The sequence below is a fragment of the Balaenoptera physalus genome (genome assembly GCF_965194825.1).
Source record: "Balaenoptera physalus genome assembly, chromosome: 4".
Taxonomy (NCBI): Eukaryota; Metazoa; Chordata; class Mammalia; order Artiodactyla; family Balaenopteridae; genus Balaenoptera; species Balaenoptera physalus.
In genome coordinates, this window is record NC_138891.1 from 90,629,792 (window position 1) to 90,657,246 (window position 27,455).

Consider the following 27,455-nt stretch of genomic DNA (forward strand, 5'->3'; position numbering starts at 1 on the left):
GTCTACCTGAAAAAGAATTCTAAGTAATGATAGTAAAGATGATCCAAAATCTTGGAAATAGAATGGAGAAAATACAAGAAACATTTAACAAGGACCTAGAAGAACTAAAGAGCAAACAAACAATGATGAACAGCACAATAAATGAAATTAAAAACTCTCTAGAAGGAATCAATAGCAGAATAACTGAGGCAGAAGAACGGATAAGTGACCTGGAAGATAAAATAGTGGAAATAACTACCGCAGAACAGAATAAAGAAAAAAGAATGAAAAGAATTGAGGACAGTCTCAGAGACCTCAGGGACAACATTAAATGCACAACTTTCGAATTATAGGGGTCCCAGAAGAAGAAGAGGAAAAGAAAGTCTGAGAGAATATGTGAAGAGATTATAGTTGAAAACTTCCCTAAGATGGGAAAGAAAATAGTCAATAAAGTCCAGGAAGCGCAGAGAGTCCCATACAGGATAAACCCAAGGAGAAACCCACCAAGGCACATATTAATCAAACTATCAAAAATTAAATACAAAGAAAAAATATTAAAAGCAGCAAGTGAAAAGCAACAAATAACATACAAGGGAATCCCCATAAGGTTAACAGCTGATCTTTCAGCAGAAAATCTGCAAGCCAGAAGGGAGTGGCAGGACATATTTAAGCGATGAAAGGGAAAAACCTACAACCAAGATTACTCTACCCAGCGAGGATCTCATTCAGATTTGACGGAGAAATTAAAACCTTTACAGACAAGCAAAAGTTAAGAGAATTCCAAAAAAAAAAAAAAAGAAGTTAAGAGAATTCAGCACCACCAAACCAGCTTTACAACAAATGCCAAAGGAACTTCTCTAGGCAGGAAACACAAGAGAAGGAAAAGACCTACAAAAACAAACCCAAAACAATTAAGAAAATGGTAATAGGAACATACATATTGATAATTACCTTAAATGTAAATGGATTAAATGCTCCAACAAAAAGACATAGACTGGCTGAATGGATACAAAAACAAGACCCGTATATAGGCTGTCTACAAGAGACCCACTTCAGACCTAGGGACACACACAGACTGAAAGTGAGGGGATGGAAAAAGATATTCCATGGAAATGGAAATCAAAAGAAAGATGGAGTAGCAATTCTCATATCAGACAACACAGACTTTAAAATAAAGACTATTACAAGAGACAAAGAAGGACACTACATAATGATCAAGGGATCAATCCAAGAAGAAGATATAACAGTTGTAAATATTTATGCACCCAACGTAGGAGCACCTCATTACATAAGGCAAATGCTAACAGCCATAAAAGGGGAAATCGACAGAAACACAATCATAGTAGGGGACTTTAACACCCCACTTTCACCAATGGACAGATCATCCAAAATGAAAATAAGGAAACACAAGCTTTAAATGACACATTAGACAAGAAGGACTTAATTGATATTTATAAGACATTCCATCCAAAAACAACAGAATACACTTTCTTCTCAAGTGCTCATGGAACATTCTCCAGGATAGATCATATCTTGGGTCACAAATCAAGCCTTGGTAAATTTTAGAAAACTGAAATCATAAGAAGTATCTTTTCCGACCACAACACTATGAAACTAGATATCAATTACAGGAAAAAAAACTGTAAAAAATACAAACTCATGGAGGCTAAACAATATGCTACTGAATAACCAAGAGATCACTGAAGAAATCAAAAAGGAAATAAAAAAATACCTAGAAACAAATGACAATGAAAACAGGACGACCCAAAACCTATGGGATGAAGCAAGAGCAGTTCTAAGAGGGAAGTTTATAGCAATACAATCCTACCTCAAGAAACAAGAAAAATCTCAAGAATAAGAGTCCTCATCTTTTTGGAACGCGTACTAAAGTATAAATGGATGAGATGTAGGGTTTACTTTAAAATGTTCCAGTGGGGAGGAAGAAGGGGATGATATGGCACAAGACTGACAAAATGTTGATAATGATGTTGAAGTTGGCTCTTGGGTTCACAGAGGTTCATCATTCTGTTTTTATCTATGTTTCAAAATTTTCATAATATAAAGTTCTTAAATAATGAATGATGGGTACTGAGTTAGTAGTCCTGCTCTTTTTGAGAACAACAATTACCTAACACTACTTTTAGGATTAGACAGCCAGGCTACAAAAATCAAAACATAATGAAACACATAAAAATACTGGGTTAAACTGGGAACAATACCCATTATTCCAGACTTCTCAGGTTAGACTACTATATATATTTAAAACCTGGTAACCATTCTTTACAATACTAGAATCTCAGAAAGACAGACTTTAGTGATCAGATCATCTAGTACAATTTCCTGATTTTTAGATAGGAAAACCAAAGTCTGGGACAGCTGAGTTTCCCAAAACCAACACAGTTCTTCACAGAGTTAGGACCTGAACCCAGACCTCTAATGTATTTCCATTGTATAATACCACCTCAATTTATTGCAAAAATAATGGTCACATTTCTAGCATCTGTGCTCTCAAACTGTTCTACTAATTCTCAGTGGTCACTGATGCTTGTACTTTAACACAACTGTCAGCTTTGATAAAGCACAGCAGTGACTCTGGTTAGGAAGCACAAAAGATACACATGTACCTCTCAAGCATTAGCAAGGGATGCTTATAAATTCCATTGAGCCTAACTGCCAGCGGGTTTTTTCCCTTGACTAAACCTGGGTAGCCACATCAGCCATAAGCAAGTCTCTGAAGGGATGAGGATGTAGAGGTCAAGGTTTGATTATGTTTGTCAGTTATAGTGTCACTAGTATCAGATAGATTATGCCAGTCTGGTTCCAGAAAACTCCAAAGAACAACTCTGTTTCTAGTGTCCGAGTCTCTAGAGCCATTTTATATTTAGGGTCATGGGAGAGTTTAACTACAACCTATAGGCAGTAGTTTGAATACAGGCAGAGGCAACAGGTTTCTAGAAATCCTACCAAGAATATGTGTTACTTCCCATAGAACTACAGGGAATCTGGGATTTCTGTCATCTACGCAACACACTCCTTATCAGGAGAGTTGGGTATGATGGTGTTCAAAGCCTAGAATAATAATATCCATAATATAATGCTCCTATAAAACCTGAATTAACCAAAAATATAAAAGGCAATACTGTCATTCTAAACTAAAGCCCATGGTGCATATCATAATGCTTTCAGCTCTGAATTCTGCTTTTGAAACATAGTGTAACTCCACACAATTCACATAATTTTTAAGTTCTTTGATATACTCAACTAGTATTTGTAGAAAAAACATTTTCAAAGTTCTACTATAAGCAGAAATGCTAATGTCAAAAGTGATCTACCCCTAAATATATCACACCTTTCTTCTTTTCTTACCCTCAGATCTGTTATCATAATAAAGGTTATTATCTAGTGGTTCTGTTTTTTTTTTTAACATCTTTATTGGAGTATAATTGCTTTACAATGGTGTGTTAGTTTCTGCATTATAACAAAGTGAAACAGTTATACATATACATATGTTCCCATATCTCTTCCCTCTTGCATCTCCCTCCCTCCCACCCTCCCTATCCCACCCCTCTAGGTGGTCACAAAGCACCGAGCTGATCTCCCTGTGCTATGCGGCTGCTTCCCACTAGCTATCTATTTTACGTTTGGTAGTGTATATATGTCCATGCCACTCTCTCACTTTGTCACAACTTACCCTTCCCCCTCCCCATATCCTCAAGTCCATTCTCTAGTAGGTCTGTGTCTTTATTCCCGTCTTACCCCTAGGTTCTTCATGACCTTTTTTTTTTTTTCTTAGATTCCATATATATGTGTTAGCATACGGTATTTGTTTTTCTCTTTCTGACTTACTTCACTCTGTATGACAGACTCTAGGTCCATCCACCTCACTACAAATAACTCAATTTCGTTTCTTTTTATGGCTGAGTAATATTCCATTGTATATATGTGCCACATCTTCTTTATCCATTCATCTGTTGATGGACACTTAGGTTGCTTCCATGTCCTGGCTATTGTAAGTAGAGCTGCAATGAACATTGTGGTACATGACTCTTTTTGAATTATGGTTTTCTCAGGGTATATGCCCAGTAGAGGAAACAAGCAATGATGAACAACACAATAAATGAAATTAAAAATACTCTAGAAGGGATCAAAAGCAGAATAACTGAGGCAGAAGAACGGATAAGTGACCTGGAAGATAAAATAGTGGAAATAAAGAATGAAAAGAACTGAGGACAGTCTCAGAGACCTCTGGGACAACATTAAACGCACCAACATTCGAATTATAGGGGTCCCAGAAGAAGAAGAGAAAAAGAAAGGGACTGAGAAAATATTTGAAGAGATTATAGTTGAAAACTTCCCTAATATGGGAAATGAAATAGTTAATCAAGTCCAGGAAGCACAGAGAGCCCCATACAGGATAAATCCAAGGAGAAACACGCCAAGACACACATTAATCAAACTATCAAAAATTAAATACAAAGAAAACATATTAAAAGCAGCAAGGGAAAAACAACAAATAACACACAAGGGAATCCCCATAAGGTTAACAGCTGATCTTTCAGCAGAAACTCTGCAAGCCAGAAGGGAGTGGCAGGACATATGTAAAGTGATGAAGGAGAAAAACCTACAACCAAGATTACTCTACCCAGCAAGGATCTCATTCAGATTTGATGGAGAAATTAAAACCTTTACAGACAAGCAAAAGCTGAGAGAGTTCAGCACCACCAAACCAGCTTTACAACAAATATTAAAGTGGTTCTGTTCTAAAAGGTCTTTTGGAAAGCTGTATGAGTTTATTGGGTTAAGGTGCTGTGTTTCCCAGAAGGCTAACATAAATAGTATAGCATAGAGATTAGTTTGTCTGATGAAGACCCATTTATCCCTTACAGTAAGCAGGGAAGGGTCAAAAATGAAAGCTGTCCTTACTGTTAAAGGTAGAATAGAAGATAAAAGTTAAGGAAAAAAGAGTCTAAAGTGGAAGTGGGGGGGTGAAGTCCAGCATGCTAGGGTATTATGCTGAGATGTTTTAGTCATCTAGCAGTAACTTGAGGGCATTGGGAATTCTAGGCATTCATCAGTTTTCTCTCATAATGTAAGTGTGATCGACAGGATGAATGAGCATATATTACCTCTTTAGATATCAAACGCATTACTAAAATCCAGTGATACAACCTACCTCTTGCCTCAGCTGAGTCAGCCAACTAGTCATATCATCTGTAGATGATACAGCAGGAATGGACATAATTACAAATGATACGCACTACATGTACCCTTTCCACTCTGAACACACAAACATAATGCATATTCAGTGTTTTAAAGCTGTTACCATTTTATCAAGATGAAAATGGTGATTTTTGAAAATGTTATACAGTTGACACTTGAACAACACAGGTCTGAATTGTGTGGGTCCACTTATACATTGATTTTTTTCAATAAATACAGTCTCTATATTTTCATTTTACAGATCTTTAAATTAACTAAATGTGGAGAAAGTTTGCATTTGATTAGAAATCACAATATGTGGAATCAAAAACCTAGGGTTTGAGTCCTGATTCTATCCAAACTGTTTCAGCTTCCTGCTCTTGGGTAGTCATTTATCAATTCCGTTGTTTGTGAGGCAGAGAGAGCAGTACCCAGATTTCCGACTGCATGGGGTGGGGGGAGGGGGGGGTTGGCACTCCCACCCCCTGCATTATTCAAGAGTCAACTGTATTTCTTACCAGTATCTCAGGACTGGGTGGTGGTGGAGGAAGCTGGATTGGAGGCAAGGTACTCAAGGCAAACCCTTGCTTCACCTTGTTAATTTGTTCATTGTACTGTGTCTAGTAGGAGAAACAATATTTTACAGCAAAATCAACTTCAAAGAAATAGCATATGGAAATACTTGATGTAGTTTTGAATAGTACAACATAGATGAGTGACTTCCAATCTATTATGCCAGAAATAATATAAAAAGAATTTTTGACATAAAAACAACTCTATACACCACTATCCATAAATGTAAATAGTTGTATTTTTAGAAGTATCTATTGATTGACAAGATACAGAGACACATAATTCACAGATCTCTGTGATAACTCCTCAGTGTTTCCATAATTTTTAGCCCCCAAATGGGAACCACTGATACGAAGTAAACAGAGTCTAAAGATCAAGAAGATGTAAATAATCTACTTGCTGATAAATATGGGGAAAAAATATTTGTAACAAAGAGTTGAACTACTTGCAAATGTTCATTTTAAAAACTGGAGGGGAAGTTTTAGGGAAAACTTTTGAATGTCCACATTTTTTTTTAATCTTAAAAGTTATACCTGTAGCTTTCTCCAGTTCCACATATACCTTTGGTTTTTCTTCTTAGATTTTGCCAAAGGTAAGACTCCTATCCTTGAAGCTTAAAAACATACTTTCAACATTTTTGGCATTGTCCCCATTTTGCTTTATATGTTATTTTGTAAACAAACCACAAGAGCTGAAAGAGAAAGTCTTCAAACATTTAGAAACTTCCATATATAGGACACGTTCTAAGAAGAAAACAATGATAGAGAACAAGGGGCATCTCTTTTGAGGCCAGAACTTTGAATAAATCCAATAAATATGCTAAGCATCACTAAAGACTGAGTATGAATGAGTCTGGGAAAGAAACAGGGAAGACTACCAAGGACAAAGCTAGACAAATATTCAGTGGGTTACCTCTTTAGATTACTTTTAGCACAGTCCTAATTCTATTACATGAATAATTAAGAATTTATTATTTTGCATTAGGGAGTAATTACATAAAAAGTTAAGATTTAAAAAAAAAAAAAAGTTAAGATTGAAAACTATACAGATCTGCTTGATCTTCCTTTTAATTCTGTAAACACATAATTACTCAGATCAAGTTAAGACATTTATTTCTGACTGGAGCAGAGTTAACTTTGGAATTCTAGGAAAATTAAGTGTGAGGCACAATTTTTGAGTTTACCATTTACTAGACTAAGGACCTAGAAGACCACATGTAAGAGCCTAGGATGTTATCTACAACCAACTACAGTGGAAGTAATCAGTCTCAAACCTCAAAAAGGCATAAACTTTAATAACTGCAATGAAAAAACATGTTCTTCCTTAAATTTCTCTAGTAATTGTTTTTAATGTTAGATGGTTTCTTTAAGTATATACCACTTACACCATTCAGTCAATTTACTCTAAATACTTCATGACTTACCCTGAGGAATGCAATCTTGTTTCTAACATCTGTCACAATGGCATTCCAACTGTCTACTGCAGCCTTTAACTGAAGTGATTTTAGGTTGCTGGTATAGAAATGGAGACACAAGAGAAAGTTCTTTCTTTTTATATGCCACTTAGATTTCCAAAAATTTCTATTATGTTCTCTAGCATGTATATAGATAAAGTAAAACAACAACAAAATTACCTCTATCACCAATTACCTCAAATGGGCAGAAAGTTGTATGGAAGGGCTTGTTATCAAAAATTTTTAAAAGGACTAGGAAACAAACACATTCCTCTGTATAGGAATCCTCCACTGAAGAAGGGAGGCAGAAGGCCACACAGAGAAACTGCCCTAGCCATCCAACGCAGGAGCATTCTCAAAGATGTTGACATCCTGAAAGCAGGTTTTGGACTATCTTCACGTTAACCCTGACATCACAGGGCCACGGTTGGCCTATCAGGCTCTTTTGCAAATTAGAAAAAGATATTCCCTATAGAAAGGAAAGTCAGAAAGAAATACCTCTTCTGCGAGGATGAATTAGATTGTTGTCTCTATGATATGCTAAATTGCACAAACACAGTAGCTCTGCCCACCATGCCCATCAAACGACTTAAGTAAAACAGCTTTGAGGTGTTTAGGGTCTGGCATCTCAAGAAGAGAGATTTCATGTGGCCTTTCAAAAGGCTCTATCTGTTAAAACATCCCCACCCCACTATCACCTGGCACAAAAGAGCATAACAAGTTATCACTGAGATCATCTCATACAAAGAAGCTTGATAATATTCTAATTTATAGAGCATCCTTTCTCCCCTTAGCAAGCAAAGATAGACTGATCACTTACAACAGTGCTTCCCTGACATGAATGCACATCAGTATCTCCTGGGAATCTTGTTAAACATCAGAGATTCTGATTCTTTAGAATTGAAGAATAATGATGATTATATTAAAATAATAATCATTAAAAGTAGTGATGCCTTGGTGCCAGAGATTTTAATCTAATTAATTCCTTAAGTTCAAAGGTGTACCCCATAAAATTATAAACTGAAGAATCCCATGCAACCTGCCTAAAATTTGAAAACCACTCATTTGTAGCACAGCAGGAAACTGCCTTTAACACGGTTTGAGGTGTTAATACTGATTTTTTCCCTCAATGTATTTTTCCAAAGGTATTTAAAATCAAGCGTTAAGAGAAAAAAAAATTAGAAAAAAGTTTTCCAATTAGAATCCACCTTGTTTTGTAAATATCTGGTCTTCAAGCATGTCTCTGACTGAGACTTTTGATCTGTTTCATTGCTGAGGAGGGGAAAAATCTGCCATCAGCTACTACTGCACTTAGTAGCCTACTCAGCGCTACAGCAGGAGCAACAAAGTAAAAGCTCAAAGTGACTAAATGACATTTGAGGTTTAAAAAAACAATGGCTTCTTCACTCCAAAGAGTCTGATGTCATATATGTAAAACACATAACAGACTACGTTCAACCTTGGAGCCACCTGTGAGTACCTCAGAGACCAAGACACATTAAGGAAGAGGGAGAGGTTACCTTGCTGCCATGTGAGTCGCCCTGGCAAGCTGACTGAGGCATTCCTTTTCAGTCTGCTCTAGATGAAGCAAACCAAAATCTCTACGACACTGTAAGAAATATACCTACAGATTTTTGAGAGAAAGAGAAAGAAGTTAAAGATGTCCTTGTAAATGAACACATTCTTTCCTCAAACATTTCAAGTAAATTTAGTTATTTTTTTTCAATCTCTTCCAACAGCACCTGAGCTTCTTTCCTGCCCAAAACACATTTTAAAGCTCTTTGATCAATTCTGAAATTCTAATATTTTTATTCAAAAGTTACTGGGTTGGGAAACATTTTAGAACATTAGTTTTTATACTTGCATATGCACTGGAATCATCTCAGAAACTTAAAAAAAATGATGACTTGGGTTCAGAGATTCTAATTTAATTGATACTAGGTATAGCCTGGGAAACGTTTTTTTTTTTTTAATTTCTGAATATCTTTTTCTTTTTATGTTATTGATTTTTTTAAAATAAACATTTATTTTATTTATTTATTTTTGGCTGTGCTGGGTCTTCGTTGCTGTGTGCAGGCTTTCTCTAGTTGCTGCGAGTGGGGGCTACTCTTCGTTGCGGTGCACGGGCTTCTCATTGCGGTGGCTTTTCTTGTTGTGGAGCACGGGTTCTAGGAGTATGGGCTTCAGTAGTTGTGGCACGTGAGCTCAGTAGTTATGGCTCATGGGCTCTAGAGTGCAGGCTCAGTAGTTGTGACACATGGGCTTAGTTGCTCCGGGGCATGTGGGATCTTCCCAGACCAGGGCACAAACCCGTGTCCCCTGCATTGGCAGGTGGATTCTTAACCACTGCGCCACCAAGGAAGCCCTGAAAAGGCGTTTTTAAAAGCTCTCAGATAACTCTATTATGCAGCAAGTGTGTTTAAGAACACTCAAAAGAAGTCCTGCTATTTGATTTTTTTTTTAATTGATGAAGGAGTAAGAAAACAATCAGACCATACAGGACTATGCTGTCCAAATGGGCCTTGGAGGTCATCTAGGCCGATGTCTCTCCAACAGTGGGAATCCCTTCCAACTATTATTGATGCATGGTCATTTGGCCTCTGTTTTTTCCTATTGATCACTCAATATTCACTGAAAATAGCTCATTATACTCTTAGACAGCATTAAGTGTTTCTAAAATTAATAATGGAAGTAGAAAGGAACTTTCTGATTAAAAGCAGTGAAAAACAAAGTCTACAAACTTGAACTCTTAAGGTAATCTGAGCTTTTTTTTTTCCGGTTAAATTTAATACTCCACTACTTTACTGTCCAGGGATTTTTGGTGCAGATATCACCCGTTGATTGTTGAGCTCTGGATTCCAGAGTCCTCTGCTAAAAAATAGACCTTACCATGACAAAGGTGAGAAGGTTTCTAATGCTTTTAATGTCAATGAGTGCTCCAAAAATTTGAATTTTATTGTATATCAAGTTTGGTTATCTATAAATAAAAATTACATACATACATACAATCACATTTCTTTTGAGAGATCCTAGCTGTGGTGTTCTAAAATAACTTAGAAGAAACTGGATGCCTTTCTGGGGGAAGAGTTAAGTTGGTTTCCGACACTGGAATATATGGTATGTATGTGTTTTTGGAAGATCTATGTAGTTAAATAGCAAAGAAAGGAGATATTATGGCAGCAGTGAAATGTTATTCTTAGAAGTCTGGCTTAGTCACCTGGATTAATGAGAATTTTCTAAGATGTCTATATTTGCTATACATACTGAAGCAAAACAATTTCTTGGAGTCATTTGGGGGAAAACAACATAAGATCATCAATCTTCAAGTAAAAATATACAAAATGCCAACAAGTCAAAAAAGCACAAGAGTTTGAGCTGTGTTTTTCTGGCTGGTCCTCAGATGTCTTAATTCTGTTTATTCAAAAAACAATCTTTTAAAAATTCTTTAGTATACAAGTACACAAGTAAAACTTCACTCCTCAACCCCATCTCTCTCTCCCTCTTTTTTTTACCTCAGCTGTTAAAGCTCTGCTAGTTTCTGCATTCAGTTTGTTTAAGTATGTTTTAATTGTGCTTTCCATATTATGCTTCTCCATTTCCCACTGAGATCTGAAATATATGATAAAGAGTCAGTAACACTGCAGCAAGGACAGACTTTTCAACCTTATTCAGGAGGCAGACAGATACAAGCTATTCAATGAATAGGAGATGATTTCCTGGAAAGTATACAGCATATAAAAGCAATAGAAGACATTACTTAACTCTTACTGTTACCCTTTACTATCATGAATGTGGAGGGTTTAAAGTTGTCATTTAAACTTTGGTTCTGAAATCAAGTTGTCTGAAGATGAATCTGACCTCCACAACTTATTAAATGTGAAACCATGGGAAAGTTACTTCTCTATACCTCAGTTTCCTCACATATAAAAATGGAGAAAATTATATTACTTACCTCAAAGAGTTGTGAAAATTCATTCAGATAATATACATAAAGCACTTTGTGTTTGGCACGTACTAAGTACTAAATAAATGTTAGCTATTGTTATTAATAAATTTTACATAAAATAAAGTTTCTACAAGCCTTTTTGTGTCCTAACAATAGCAACCACAAAAGTTTTTATTATCTCTGTCATAAAGCTAAGTCACCGTATTAAAATATTTTACTGTTTATCTCAGCGCTCACATTCAGTACCTTAGAATGAAAACAATTCCCATAGCTTGAGAAGGAGAGAAGATGATGATAAAGATATTTTTTATGAAGGACATTATGGAAAATGGCTACGTATGAGGTTTCTCTTTTTCCTATTCCATTTCAGCTTCCTACACTTGAGCCCCAGAACGCTAGAGCATACAAACCAAATTATGTTTCTAATGAAAGCAATTAATTGGACGTATAACATTTTTGTAATAAGGACTTTCACAAAAGCTTTCCTCAATGTTTTATTATTAGAAACAGCTGGATGCTTGAGTACCTGACAAACATTGATGAGAAGCCTGATAAGACAATATGTTGTTAATATCAATAAGGCCAGATTATTTTAAGGGGAAAAATTATAAAATATTCAAGGAGTCAACAAAAAGGAATTATGATGCCACTGAATACCGTGCAAAACTTGCCTACGAGAGAAAAAAATAGATAAATTGGACTTCATCAAAATCAACTGTGCTTCTAAGGACATGATCAAGAAAGTGAAAAGACAACCCACAGAATGGAAGAAAATATTCGAAAATCCTGTATCTGACAAGGAACTTGTATCCAGAATATACAAAAAACTCTTAAAGCTCAATAGTTAAAAGAGAAACAATCCAATATTAAAAATAGTCAAAGGAAGTAAATGGACATTTCTCCAAGTAGATACACAAATAGCCAATAAGCACATGAAAAGATACTCAACATAATTAATTATTAGGAAAATGCAAATCAAAACCAAAAAGACATACCACGTTACAAACACTACAATGGGTGAAATAAAGACCGATAACATAATAAGTCTTGGTGAGAATGTGGAGAATTAGAACACTCATCCATTCCTGCTGGGATTATAAAATGGTGCAGTCACTTGGAAAACAGTTTGGCAGTTCCTCCAAAAGTTAAACAGAGTTTACTGCATGTCTCAGCAATTCTACTCTTAGGTATATACCCAAGAGAATTGAAATCATATGTCCACACAAAAATTTGTAGACAAATGTTCATACCAGCCTTATTCATAACAGCCAAAAAATGGACACAAACCAAATGTCCATCAACTGATGAAAAGGTAAGCAAAGTGTGGTATATCCGTACAATGGAATATTATTTGTCCATAAAAAGGAATGAGTACTGATACATGTTAAAACACAGATGAACCTTGAAAACATTATGTTAAGTGAAAGAAGTTAATCAAAAGAGGCCACATATTATATGATTCCTTTTATATGAAATGTCCAGAATAAGTAAATCCACAGAGACAAAAAAATAGACTAGTGGTTCCCAGAAGCTGGGGGACAAGAGAATGGGGAGTGACTTCTAATGGACCCAGGGTTTCTTTTTAGGGTGAGAAAAATGTTCTGGAATTAGATAGTGATGATGGTTGTACACCTCTGTACATATACTACAAACCAAGGAATAGTATGCTTTAACAGGGTGAATTCTATTCTATATGAATTAGATCTCAAAACAGCTATTATAAAAAATATGTAAATCAGAACAAAACTTACCCAGTTTCATAAAGCAGTCACACCTAGTAGTATTGATTACAGTAAAGAAAAAAGAATTCATAAGCCCTAGTTCCTGACAGTAGTTTGTTGTGGCACCATAACTTTGCTGATTTAATCACTCTCAGCAGTTTTCCAGGGCCACAGGCAAGGTGAACATTCCTCCCTATTTGCCTAGGACACTTCCAGCTTTTATCTGTTGTCCCAGTGTAATTATTAATACTGCTCAGTATCATGCTCAAAAGTGCCCCAGTTTGGATGACAAGTTATATGGCCACCTTAGCCAGAATATGCTGAGTGGAATCCACAGAGTTTCAGAGGGGGTGCACTCAACCTAAGCAACAGCTGTTTGTTACCTTTTCATAGAAAGTTGCTCTTTAAGGTTCTTGATTTCATTATCTTTAGCATGGCTCTGACGCTGTAATCTAAGAAAAGAAGAAAGAACGCCATAAAATGTTAGAAATTACTTATCATTAACAGTCAGAACAACTCTACTTGTAGCTGAGGAGAGACTAAGTATGTCCATTTTGGGCCATGAATCTTGAGCCTGAAAATAACTGGACTCCTCTACCTTATTCTTCTAAGATTTATCTTTCTTGCGTCTGATGTCCGATTTACTGACTTTACAAAGAAAGAACTAAGTTCTAACCCTGAAAATTAGAAAGCCAAACTGAAGTTATATCGTATCCCCAGCTCAATGACTCAGAAAAATGACTTTAGCTCTTTGTTCTTCAGTTTACCCACTAGAAAACAGAGATGGCATCTTGTGATGTTCTAGGCCTATGGTGGGATTGAGAACTTCAAATTCCTTAAAGAGATAGTATATCAAGTCATGCAAACTATTAAAGACTTAAGTTCTGAAAGAAATCAGATCTTAAATACAGAAGCAATGAGGCTGTGTACAAATAAGAATTTTAATTAAAACTATAAATTATGGGGCTTCCCTGGTGGCACAGTGGTTGAGAATCTGCCTGCCAATGAAGGGGACACAGGTTCGAGCCCTGGTCTGGGAAGATCCCACATGCCGCGGAGCAACTAGGCCCATGAGCCACAACAACTGAGCCTGCGTGTCTGGAGCCTGTGCTACGCAACAAGAGAGGCCCGCGCACCGCGATGAAGAGTGGCCCCTGCTCGCCACAACTAGAGAAAGCCCTCGCACAGAAACGAAGACCCAACACATGCAAAAATAAATAAATAAACTTATTTTTTTTAAAAAAACTATAAATTATAACAGGGAGTTACTCACATGACCTGATCAACAGAAGATTGGGTAAAAATTTTGTATACATCAGAAAACATAACCCATGATTAGCTTAATAACCGACATGCAAAAAAAATTTAAAATAAATGCAAAGTAATACTTTTGGGGTTGACATATATTCACATACCATTTTTGATGTTCCTCCCTTGTGCTGCATTTTTCTTTACCACCTGTTAATCTGCTTCAATATGAAGAGATTTATAGCAAAAGCACATTTCTCTTTAAGTCTCTGATATGTTCAGACACTTGGGATACATATGAGTTTTGGTTTACATAAACTATGGAATGATAAAGCCTTAAAACAGTGATGTTACATGTTGGCTGGATTGCTCACCACTAGATTTCAGAGACCACCTACTTACGTTTAAGCTTCTTGGAAGCTGTGGAGACTTACGATGAATGTTGTATTGGACTGATAAATGCAATGAAAAGAAACCAGGTCTCTTTAGATACAAAAGAGATCATGTTCTTGAGTAAAGAATAAGAAATACAAGCTTTGTTACTGTATACTCTACAGGAGTATGTAGAGAGAATTGAAAAGTAAGTTGTAAGATTTCTAAGACTGACATCTTTCTTTCCCATGTATACTTCCATTACTTTTCATTATTTTACCCAGCTCTAGTTTAGAGTGGGTGATAAGAACTGACAAAGCTGATCGGGAATTCAGAAGACCTGGATTCTTAAGTAACAGAGGATAAGGTAGGCATAGTTCCTATCATCCTGCTCATATATGAACCAGCTATATATGTTCAGGTAGTCATAACTAGTTAGTCCTATTTTTCTCATGAAAACCATGACAGGGTGGGATTAGATTTTGTTCTCTAAAATATCTAAAGTTCTCAAGCTTACTCTGGCTGGCTATGAAGTTTACTATATAAATTTTACGGACAGCAGTTTCTTAACATTTATTAAGTATTATAATTTGTGCAAAATATGTCATTTTTGTATGTCTTCTTTATTAACACTGCAATTATCATCAACATATTTACCAAACATTTACTGAAGTATTGGCATTGAATTAGGCCAAAGAAAAAAGATGTTTTTGCTTCCAAATAAACAAGATGTTCTAAGATGAAAGAAATCAACATTTTACAATGAAAGAATATTTAAATTTTTATCACATGCTCTTGGGACATGACCAGGTGAATTAAACAAAGAAAGGCTCAAAAGCTTGTATGACAATACACGCAACATTCATGCTTTCCTCTCTGGTCTTAATGCCCTCTGTCTTTTCTCCCATCTCACCCTATGTACTACCTAGCTTAGGTACAACACTATGTCTTCAATGAAGTTCTTCCTTACCTCAACATCAAAAGTACTCTTTTTACCCCACAATATCCCTATTAAATATAGCTCCATTTGACAGTTATTTATATGCACTTTTTCAAAAAGTTAAGCTTTTTCAGATAAACATAGATTCACATGCAGGTGTAAGAAATGATACAGACAGATCCCATGTACCCTTTATCCACATTTCCCCAATGCAACATCTTGCAAAACGACAGTATAATAACCCAGGATGTTGTCAGTGATACAGTTAAAGATAGTGAACAATTTTATCACCACAAGGACCCCTTATTTTGCCCTTTTATAGCCACAGCCACTTCCCTCCCTCTTCCATCTCTTCCTTAAAACCTTGGGACCACTAATCTAATCTATTTTCCATTTTTATCACTTTGTCATTTTTGAACTATTTGAAATTTTGTCATTTCAAGAATGTTACAGAAATGGAATAATATAGTATATAAGCTTTGGGGATTGGTTTTTTTCACTCAGCACAATTCTCTGATGTCGGCAGGGTCTGTAGTGATATCATCATTTCATTCCTGAGGGTGGTAAATTGTGTCTTCTCTTTTTTTGTCAGGTTTGCTAGAGGTTTGTCAGTTGCATGGATATTTTCCAAGAAACAGCTCTTTGTTTCATGGATTTTCTCTACTGCTTTTGCTGTTTCCAATTTCAATATTTCCAATCTTTATTATTTCCATCCTTCTGCTTGTTTTGGGTCATTCTGCTTTTCTTCTTCTGGGTTCTTGAGGTGGGAGCTTGTATTGTATTATACATTTGAGACTTCTCCCCTTTTCTAATGTGCACATTTAGTGCTATAAATCTCAGAACTGCTTTAGCTGTGTCCCACAAACTTTGACATATTGTATTTTATGTTAATTCAATTCAACGTATTTTTATTTCCCTTGAGACCTCTTCTTTGACTCATGAATTAATTAGAAGTATATTGTGTAGTTTCCATGGGTTTGCAGATTTTCCTGTTATATTTCTGTTAGTGATTTCTAGTTTGTTTCCACTGTGATCTGAGACATGCTTTTCATGATTTCAATTCTTTTAAATTTGTTGAGGTTTGCTTTATGGCCCAGAAAATAGTTTATCTTGGTATATTTCCTGTGGGTACTTGAAAGCATATGTATTCTGTTATTGTCTGGTGAAGTGTTCTATAAATATCAATCAGATCCTGTTGCTTGATGGTGTTGTAGAGGTCTTCTATTTCTTCTTTCAGTTCTGTCCGATTTTGCTTCATATATTTTGAGGCTCTGTTGTTTGGTATGTACACCTTTAGGTTCTTATGTCTTCCCGGTGGACTGATCCTTTTATCATTATGTAACGTCCCTCTTTGTCTCCAGTTTTCTTTCCTCTGAAGTCCATTTTATCTGATATTAATATAGCCACTCCTTCTTTATTGATTAATGTTTACATGGTATATATTTTACCATCCTTTTATTTTCAACCTACTTATGTTGTTGAAACTGAAATGTATTTCCTGTAAACAGCATATTGTTGGATCACATTTTTTTTTGTTTTGTTTTTAAAATCTATTCTTCTAGTCTCTGTCTTTTAATTGATATATTTAGACCATTTATATTTAAGGTAATTATTGATATGTTAGGGCTTAAGTCTGCCATTTTATTATTTGTTTTCTGTTTGTTTCCTCTGTTTCTCTTTTCTTACTTTCTTGTGGGTTACATGAACATTTTTTAAGATTCCATCTTAGTTTATTTATAGTGTTTTTGAGTATATCTCTTTATGCAGCTTTCTTAGTGGTTGCACTAGGTATTACAATATGCATACATAGTCTACTGGTATTGATCTTTTCTTACTTCAAGTGAAGTGTAGAAGGGCTGACTCACACTGCTTTGCTGCTATACGGTAGAGAGAGGCAGGAGCTCCCTGTTGGGTGCCTCTGGCACCAGCTGGGGAAAGCAGGGGAAATGGAGTACCACCTGGTCCCAGGGTGGAGATTCAGCTCCCCATGAGAGTAGGAATAAAACCTAGTATTGACTAGTCCCACCTTGGATCACTTTGTTAAGTCTCGTTGATGCTAGGTAGAGGTAGAGGCTTAGCTCGCAGCTGGACCATATTGATGCTATCCTGGCAGAGAAACTGGAGCACCCCTTGCTTCCACTTGGTGAGGAATGGAAGATTAGCTGCCTGCTCAGTATTGCTACCCCAGCAAGGGAATCTGATTTCTGCCATCTTTTGTCAGAGTGCAGTACCTGTGTCCAAGGGGTGGTGTGGGTCTAGTGGTGTTTGGCTGGAGTAGGTGGGTAGTGCCAAAAAGGTTTCATGTTATTATATCTTCCTTTCCCTGATCCTCTGGCTAAAGGGAACAGACTTTTCTTGGCACTTTAGTGCCCCCCTACCCTGTGCTTACTGACAGTTGCATGTTGGAGGTTTCTGCAGTGCCCTGTCTAGGATACATGGGAGGCAATTTTTAAAAAATCACTGTCATATCATTCTTTCAAGTTCCAAGGTTTCTAGACAGTCTGCTTCATTCTACCTTTCAGAGTCTTCCTAGGTTTGTTGTGTTCTATCCAGGGTGTTTAAGTTGTAAGAAGGAAGACTTGCAAGTAACAAAGCTACTACATTTTGGTGGAACTGGAGGTCCCTCTGTTATATGTAATTTTAATCCTCTCATATTAATCTATACTTTCCACTAGCTCACAGTTAATGTCTGATATGTCTTGGTATCCTTTACATGTGCCTTACATAATTCTTCACACACTGTGGAAACTTGATAAAAGTTTGGTGAATGTTCAGCACTGAATGTTCCTTGTGTGAAGACATATGCATTCCCTAAAGCGGTCTGTTTGTAATCTCAAGCATACAAGGGAGTCTGGGTAAGGTATCAGAGTTGAAGAGGGATATCTCAGATAGCAAAGGAGAGAGGCAGCTCATCTGCATGGATGGCATTACTTTTCTGATCTCTGATACTATATAACATATTTATGGATTGGTCATTGTCTTTCAGGCTAAAAGACAAAATTTTGAATACTGAAGTGTGGGTTCTTAAGTGATTTCAGTCAGTTTAATTTGTCCAAGCTATTTTAGGTCCACAAACCTGAAAGTGTTTGCAACTGATACCATGTTGCCAGAGCTATGGCATCCTGTTCTTCCTAAAAACCCGTTCAGGTTGGATGAAATGTTATGTGGGAGAAAATTTAAGACCAAAATCTCTGCCTAATATTTCTCCAATTTTACTACTGACATCTTGGACTCCTTACACTAAGATATTCCCTAGAATCTGTCTATTTTCCCTATTAGCAGTCTAGGAACTGCAGTGGATTTCAAATTAGAATCACAGATGACTGGTATTTTGTGGTATTACTATTTATTAAAATAATGTGTCACAAATTATATTACTATTTCACTTCAAAATGGTTTGAGGCAGTGGTTAGTATAAACAGAATGGAGCAGGATACTCATTTTTCCCTATTAAATCAGAAGTTTTAGTCTCAGGCATTTTTAATACTTGAGGTTTTAAGAGAAATGAGATTGATGGGGTGAAAAGATTCTCCAGGAATTTGATTTGTTTCCAATCTATTGCGCTTAGAACACAAATACTCTCAGAAACCAACATTAAAAGGTATGAAAGTGAGTCAGTGATGTCTTTGAGGAATGTACTTACCATATGCTATAAAGAAACAGCCAATCATTAGTCACATTTTTACAAATTAGAGTCATGACCTGAAAGCTAATTATCATTCTCATGTAATTCTATTATCTTCACACTTATTCAGCCAATACATGAAAAGCTTGATATATAGAGTGAGCAGTTGCTTATTTCTCAATCCAGCTGGCAAGGCAAAATATAGTGGGTTTTTAAGCAATTGCAGTCCTGTGGTTGGCAGTTCCTAATGTGCAGTCACAATGCCACCTAGTGGCTACATAGGGATTATCTTTTAAAGGATACTGTTCATAATGGAGCAAACCCAGAATTTTCTTCTATCAACAGATTTGCACTTACTTGGACACCTTATTGATTCCAAAAGCCACTTGTTGGTTAAGAGATGAGATGATTTTATCTTTCTTTTTAATCTGTGTTTGGTTTTCTTGCCACCGAAAAGTCACTGTTTTCAATTGTCTTTTGAAATCCTGATCAATGAAAAATGTTATTTCAGTTAATTCTGTTCAAGCCACCAGAAATTTAAAGAAAAAACTGGACTCTTTAAAAATATACACCATTAAATTGAACATCTGAAGTACCTCTAACTTGCCTCAGATATAATGGCAAAAATACTTACTTCACACTGATAGTGCAATTTACAAAGCTGCCGTTGTCGAGCAAGCTTTTGCTTCTCAGTTTCTCCATATTCTGTAGTTACCTTGTTGGTTGAGCCCTATTGAGCAAATGGAATATTCATGCTTTATTTTCCTCTTTAAAAAAGCACTAATATTATAGAAATTTAAAGGAAAAACACTACTATTATTGTTATTTAAAGGGGATTTAAGTTGCTGTCTAACTCATACTCATGCATTATAGGTTTCAATGCAAATATCACTTCTCTGATTAGTTTAAATAAGCCTACCTCTCTCCAATTACAGCATTCACTAAACAATACCATAGTTACTTGTCTACTGCTGCTACTACTGAATAATGTTATCTGTATGCTTACCATTTTTAAAGCATTTTTTGTAATGCTTATATTGTCATAAAAACCATATGAGGTAGGCACTCACTAATCCTACTTTAGAGATGATAAAACTGAGTAACTTGCCCAAGGTCACACAGTAAGTGAAGGAGCCAGAATTCTAAACTCAGGCAATCTTAACTGCTAAACTACTTAATTATTACCTTAGTAATTATCACCTTAGGTTAATGTTCAACTTCTCGACTGGATTATAAACACTGTGATCACAGGGACAATGTCTTAGCACAGCTCTTGACCCAAAGTAAGTGCTAAGTGTTTTTTGAATAAATGAATGAGTAAACATTTTTCTAAAGCTATGTGACATTTTCATTCTATTTTTTGAGTTCTTATAGCTGTTGGATGAAAACCAAAGGCCCCACATTTAAACTTTAGTGTGACATCCAAAGCTTAGAATATGTCATTTCAGTTAAAATATATGTATATATTTTAATTAGAAAGGAGACAAAAAGGCATGACAATTATACTAATGTACTATCAGCCAGGGAATTGTTTGTACTAACTGTATCCTTAGATATCAACATTACTATATATTATATATTATTATACTTAAACCATGGAACAGGTTATCATATATTACCTCAGTATAGAATTCTCATGGGTAGGTTAAGCAAGTGGTTTTTTAAAAAAAAAGCTTTCTATACATTTTGTCTCACTAAGTGCTCTGTTGAGCATTTAAATCATGTTCATATGCACCTTCATATATAAGTATGTCATTCCCAGCACTGACTACCACCAGGAAAGGAACCAAAAAATTGTTGTTCGTTAATATTTTTTGTAGATATTTCATGGTAACAAAAAGGTTTAACTTTTTGAAAAATGAAAGTAGCTTTGTTTTATAAAACTATTTTTCTCATGAAATTTAATCCAATGGGATTATGCCAGGGTATTTTTTTCTTCCTTGTGGTATTTGAAAACTCTTTATAAGGAATGCATTTGTAATCAACTCTGCCCAATACTTAAAACCAAGAAATGGTCTGAGGACTAAAGTGAAAAGTTTCCAGTTCCTAGGGTTCTTTTTTATGTCAGCCATCCCTCTGTCCCTCCTTTCCTGTTTTTTCTTTTTCCTCAGAAACACAACATAAACCACTAGGTTAACATGCTGTTCAAAGAGTCATGAGGAAAAAATGGATAACAATTGTTCTGGAAGAAGGAAGCAGGGCTGTATCCTCTCAAATCAGGCTTACCTGCTCTATCATGTCCAGAATATGCAGTTCATCCAGGCTATAGAACTTGTCTTCAGTTGCAGAATCTTCTTGAATATCACTTGCATCATCTTTCATAAATCCACTGATTGAGTACAGATTTGCTTGTTCTTTCTTCAACTGCTCTTCCTTACCTATCATATTTGGGCTATAGTGGTGACATAATCAATGTGATCTTTTATAATTGTATAGTGCTTTTCATCTAAGACATTATTTCCCAAATTAATATTGTACTGGTCTCATGAGATGCTCAGATCAGAAGGGCTCATAGTCAAAGAAAGTTTGGACAGTGCTCATACTATGTATTTCTTTTGAAGATTCACAATGAATTTTAGCATATTTCAGATAGCACTCAACTGAGGTGCCTATTCTGTTCATAGTAGTGTTTTTAAGAACTATCAGACCATGGAGTTCATTTTTCAAATTATAACTATTAACATCAGTTACTTTGAGAAACAATACTTTGGGAAATATTGACAAGCATGTCTACATCTGCTATATTATTTAATCATCACATCATTCTTGACAAGTAGGTTGGTTTAATCAACTTCAGTGCTTAGGTCCCATGTACATTTAAATAAAGGGCTGCAAACAGCAATATAAAGTAGATTTAAAATGGAGGTTTCTTTTGTAACAGGACTTTTAAAAAAAACTGTAGTGATAATGAATTTCAGTAACTAGGAACCACTGAGAAAACAATGAAAATATTACATGTACAATGGCAATTAACTCATTTTATACCTATGTCTAAAATTTAAAAGCATACTACTATCCTTTCAGTTGGCCCACTATTTAGTAGCTATGAATTTCCTTCCTAATCTCATTGAACAATAACAAGAAATAGTACTTTTACTTATAGCATGATATATATTACTTAACTTTATAAGTGAAAGAAAATTATTTTTATTTTATTATTAGAAAGAAAATAGATAACTCCAGGATGCATTAGTACTTATTTTAGGCCACTGAGACCTAGAAAAAAAATGACATCTAACGCTTATAGAATAACTTGTAAAACACTATAAAACAGTCATTAGGTATCACTGAAGTATTCTAGACTGACTCAAATATTTTGGAAAGTTCAATGAAATAAACTGCTTGTGTAGACCACAGTTCCAAAACCCAATCAGTTTTCCATACTGCTTAAAAACCTGTTAAAAAATTACATTTTTCTGACACCCCAACACTGTAAAAATATGAATCTGTAGTTTTGAAAAGCTCCAAAAGATTATTCCTAAATTTTTAAATTATGATAATAGCATTGTGATATAATATAGGAAAATATTCATCTCTTATTAAAGAGATGCAAACTGAATCATGTAGAGGTAAAATTATATGATGTTTGGGAATGAAAACATTCAAAAAAGGACAAAATGTTAAGGGAAGAATGAAGCAAATGTGGAAGAACAGTGATAACTGTCAAATCAGGATGATAGGTATACATACTAATGTAGATATATTATTCTCTTTACTTTTGTGTGTATTTGAAAATTCTCATTTAAAAACAAAGCTCACTGCATGATTTGATGATCATCCAGGTTTGGGTCTATGCTGTAAGTCAAAATGAGCCAAATGACTGATAATATTGTTTCATTCTTTAGTAAGTTATTTTTATGGTATCTAGATACAGCATGAAAAAACACACACACAAAAAAACTATCGGAGAGGGAAGAAAGCAGAAGCAAGAAGAACTACAATCCTGCAGCCTGTGGAACAAAAACCACATTCACAGAAAGATAGACAAGGTGAAAAGGCAGAGGGCTATGTACCAGATGAAGGAACAAGATAAAATACCAGAAAAACAACTAAATGAAGTGGAGATAGGTAACCTTCCAGAAAAAGAATTCAGAATAATGATAGTGAAGATGATCCAGGACCTCGGAAAAAGAATGGAGGCAAACATTGAGAAGATGCAAGAAATGTTTAACAAAGACATAGAAGAATTAAAGAACAAACAAACACAGATGAACAATACAATAACTGAAATGAAAAACACACTAGAAGGAATCAATAGCAGAATAACTGGGGCAGAAGAAAGGATAAGTGACCTGGAAGACAGAATGGTGGAATTCACTGCTGTGGAACAGAGTAAAGAAAAAAGAATGAAAAGAAATGAAGACAGCTTGAGAGACCTCTGGGACAACATTAAATGCAACAACATTCGCATTATAGAGGTCCCAGAAGGAGAAGAGAGAGAAAGGACCCGAGAAAATATTTGAAGAGATTATAGTCAAAAACTTCCCTAACATGGAAAAGGAAATAGCCACAAGTGCAGGAAGCGCAGAGAGTCCCATACAGGATAAACCCAAGGAGAAACATGCCAAGACACAGAGTACTCAAATTTGCAAAAATTAAAGACAAAGAAAAACTATTGAAAGCAGCAAGGGAAAAATGACAAATAACATACAAGGGAACTCCCATAAGGTTAACAGCTGATTTCTCAGCAGAAACTCTACAAGCCAGAAGGGAGCAGCATGATATATTTAAAGTGATGAAAGGGAAGAACCTACAACCAAGATTACTCTAGCCAGCAAGGATCTCATTCAGATTTGACAGAGAAATCAAAAGCTTCACAGACAAGCAAAAGCTAAGAGAATTCAGCACCACCAAACCAGCTCTACAACAAATGCTAAAAGAACTTCTCTAAGTGGGAGACACAAGAGAAGAAAAGGACCTATAAAAAAAAACCCAAAACAATTAAGAAAATGGTAATAGGAACATACATATCAATAATTACCTTAAATGTAAATGGATTAAATGCTCCAACCAAAAGACACAGGATCACTGAATGGACACAAAAACAAGACCCATATATATGCTGTCTACAAGAGACCCACTTCAGACCTAGGGACACATACAGACTGAAAGTGAGGGGATGGAAAAAGATATTCCATGCAAATGGAAATCAAAGAAAAGCTGGAGTAGCAATACTTATATCAGATAAAATAGACTTTAAAATAAAGAATGTTACAAGAGACAAGGAAGGACACTACAGATGATCAAGGGATCAATCCAAGGAGAAGATATAACAATTATAAATATATAGGCACCCAACATAGGAGCACCTCAATACATAAAGCAACTGCTAACAGCTATAAAAGAAGAAATCGACAGTAACACAATAATAGTGGGGGACTTTAACACCTCACTTACACCAATGGACAGATCTTCCAAACAGAAAATTAATAGGGAAACACAAGCTTTAAATGACACAATAGACCACATAGATTTAATTGATATTTATAGAACATTCCACCCAAAAACAGCAGATTACACTTTCTTCTCAAGTGCACACGGAACATTCTCCAGGATTGATTACATCTTGGGCCCCAAATCAAGCCTCAGTAAATTTAAGAAAATTGAAATCATATCAAACATCTTTTATGACCACAATGCTATGAGATTAGAAATCAATTACAGGGAAAAAAAACGTAAAAAACACAAACACATGGAGGCTAAACAATACATTACAAATAACCAAGAGATCACTGAAGAAATCAAAGAGGAAATAAAAAAATACCTAGAGAAAATGACAATGAAAACACAACGTTCCAAAACCTATGGGATGCAGCAAAAGCAGTTCTAAGAGGGAAGTTTATAGCTTTACAAGCCTACCTCAAGAAACAAGAAAAATCTCAAATAAAAAACCTAACCTTACACCTAAAGAACTAGAGAAAGAAGAACAAACAAAACCCAAAGTTAGTAGAAGGAAAGAAATCATAAAGATCAGAGCAGAAATAAATGAAATACAAACAAAGAAAACAACAGCAAAGATCAATAAAACTAAAAGCTGGTTCTTCGAGAAGATAAACAAAATTGATAAACCATTAGCCAGACTCATCAAGAGGGAGAGGAATCAATTCAATAGAATTAGAAATGAAAAAGGAGAAGTTACAACAGACACCGCAGATGTCTGCGGTGCAGGCATCCTAAGAGACTACTAAAAGCAACTCTATGCCAATAAAATGGACAACCTGGAAGAAATGGACAAATTCTTAGAAAGGTATAAACTTCCAAGACTGAACCAGGAAGAAGTAGAAAATATGAACAGACAAATCACAAGGAACGAAATTGAAACTGTGATTTAAAATCTTCCAACAAACAAAAGTCCAGGACCAGATGGCTTCACAGGTGAATTCTATCAAACATTTAGAGAAGAGCTAACACTCATCATTCTCAAACTCTTCCAAAAAATTGCAGAGGAAGGAACACTCCCAAACTCATTCTATGAGGCCACCATCACCCTGATACCAAAACCAGATAAAGATACTACAAAAAAGAAAATCACAGACCAATATCACTGATGAATATAGATGCAAAAATCCTCAACAAAATACTAGCAAACAGAATCCAACAACACATTAAAAGGATCATACACCACGATCAAGTGGGATTTATCCCAGGGATGCAAGGATTCTTCAATATAAGCAAATCAATCAATATGATACACCATATTAACAAATTAAAGAAGAAAAACCATATGATCATCTCAATAGATGCAGAAAAAGCTTTTGACAAAATTCAACACCCATTTGTGAAAAAAACTCTCCAGAAAGTGGGCATAGAGGGAACCTACCTCAACATAATAAAAGCCATATATGACAAACCCACAGCCAACATCGTTCTCAATGGTTAAAAACTGAAACCGTTTCCTATAAGAACAGGATCAAGACAAGGATGTCCACTCTCACCACTATTATTCAACATAGTTTTGGAAGTCCTAGCTACGGCAATCAGAGAAGAAAAAGAAATAAAAGGAATACAAATTTGAAAAGAAGTAAAACTGTCACTGTTTGCAGATGACATGATACTATACATAGAGAATCCTAAAGATGTCACCAGAAAACTACTAGAGCTAATCAGTGAATTTGGTAAAGTTGCAGGATACAAAATTTATGCACAGAAACCTCTTGCATTCCTATACACTAATGATGAAAAATCTGAAAGAGAAATTAAGGAAACACTCCCATTTACCATTGCAACCAAAAGAATAAAATACCTAGGAATAAACCTACCTAGGGAGACAAAAGACCTGTATGCAGAAAACTATAAGACACTGATGAACAAAATTAAATATGATACAAACAGATGGAGAGATATACCATGTTCTTCGACTGGTTGGAAGAATTAATATTGTGAAAATGACTATACTACCCAAAGCAATCTACAGATTCAATGCAATCCCTATCAAATTACCAATGGCATTTTTCACAGAACTAGAACAAAAAAACTTAAAAGTTGTATGGAGACACAAAAGACCCCAAAGAGCCAAAGCAGTCTTGAGGGAAAAAAATGGAGCTGGAAGAATCAGGCTCCCGGATTTCAGACTATACTACAAAGCTACAGTAATCAAGACAATATGGTACTGGCACAAAACAGTAATGTAGATCAATGGAATAGAATAGAAAGCCCAGAGATAAACCCATGCACCTGTGGTCAACTAATCTATGACAAAGGGGCAAGGATATACAATGGAGAAAAGACAGTCTCCTCAATGAGTGGTGCTGGGAAAATTGGGCAGCTACATGTAAAAGAATGAAATTAGAACACTCCCTAACACCATACACAAAAATAAACTCAAAATGGATTCGAGACCTAAATGTAAGACTGGACACTATAAAACTCTTAGAGGAAAACGTAGGAAGAACACTCTTTGACATAAATCACAGCAAGATCTTTTTTGATCCACCTCCTAGAGTAATGGAAATAAAAACAAAAATAAACCAATGGGACCTAATGAAACTTAAAAGTATTTGCACAGCAAAGGAAACTACAAACAAGACAAAAAGACAACCCTCAGAATGGGAGAAAATATTTGCAAACGAATCAACGGACAAAGGATTAATCTCCAAAATATATAAAGAGCTCATGCAGCTCAATATTCAAAAAACACACAACCCAATCCAAAAATGGGCAGAAGACCTAAATAGACATTTCTCCAAAGAAGACACACAGATGGCCAGGAAGCACATGAAAAGCTGCTCAACATCACTAGTTATTAGAGAAATGCAAATCAAAACTACAGTGAGGTATCACCTCACACCAGTTAGAATGGGCATTATCAAAAAATCTACAAACAACAAATGCTGGAGAGGGTGTGGAGAAAAGGGAACCCTCTTGCACTGTTGGTAGGAATGTAAATTGATACAGCCACT

The 27,455-nt window shown here is 35.6% G+C and overlaps 1 protein-coding gene and 1 long non-coding RNA gene across 11 annotated transcripts in view; one reads left to right on the plus strand and one right to left on the minus strand.

The window, feature by feature from the left end:
* Positions 1-27,455, plus strand: part of LOC309660141 — a 106,017-nt gene that overhangs the window by 65,528 nt on the left and 13,034 nt on the right. The gene's annotated exons all lie outside the window — the stretch shown is intronic.
* DZIP3 (DAZ interacting zinc finger protein 3) overlaps positions 1-27,455 on the minus strand; it is a 115,330-nt gene that overhangs the window by 11,674 nt on the left and 76,201 nt on the right. For 8 of the 10 annotated variants that reach the window (XR_014263074.1, XM_082460307.1, XM_082460314.1 and 5 more), the window contains 8 exons: positions 21,283-21,448; positions 19,691-19,786; positions 19,414-19,541; positions 13,255-13,323; positions 10,717-10,813; positions 8,725-8,828; positions 7,175-7,262; positions 5,697-5,798 (listed from right to left, as the gene is read on the minus strand). Coding sequence is in view for 9 of the 10 variants with exons in the window: in XM_082460307.1 (XP_082316433.1) it covers positions 5,697-5,798; positions 7,175-7,262; positions 8,725-8,828; positions 10,717-10,813; positions 13,255-13,323; positions 19,414-19,541; positions 19,691-19,786; positions 21,283-21,448 (850 nt within the window). In the remaining variant the exon portion in view is untranslated. The remainder of the gene's footprint in view (positions 1-5,696; positions 5,799-7,174; positions 7,263-8,724; positions 8,829-10,716; positions 10,814-13,254; positions 13,324-19,413; positions 19,542-19,690; positions 19,787-21,282; positions 21,449-27,455) is intronic. The other 2 variants (XM_082460311.1, XM_082460313.1) reach the window with 2 other exon arrangements.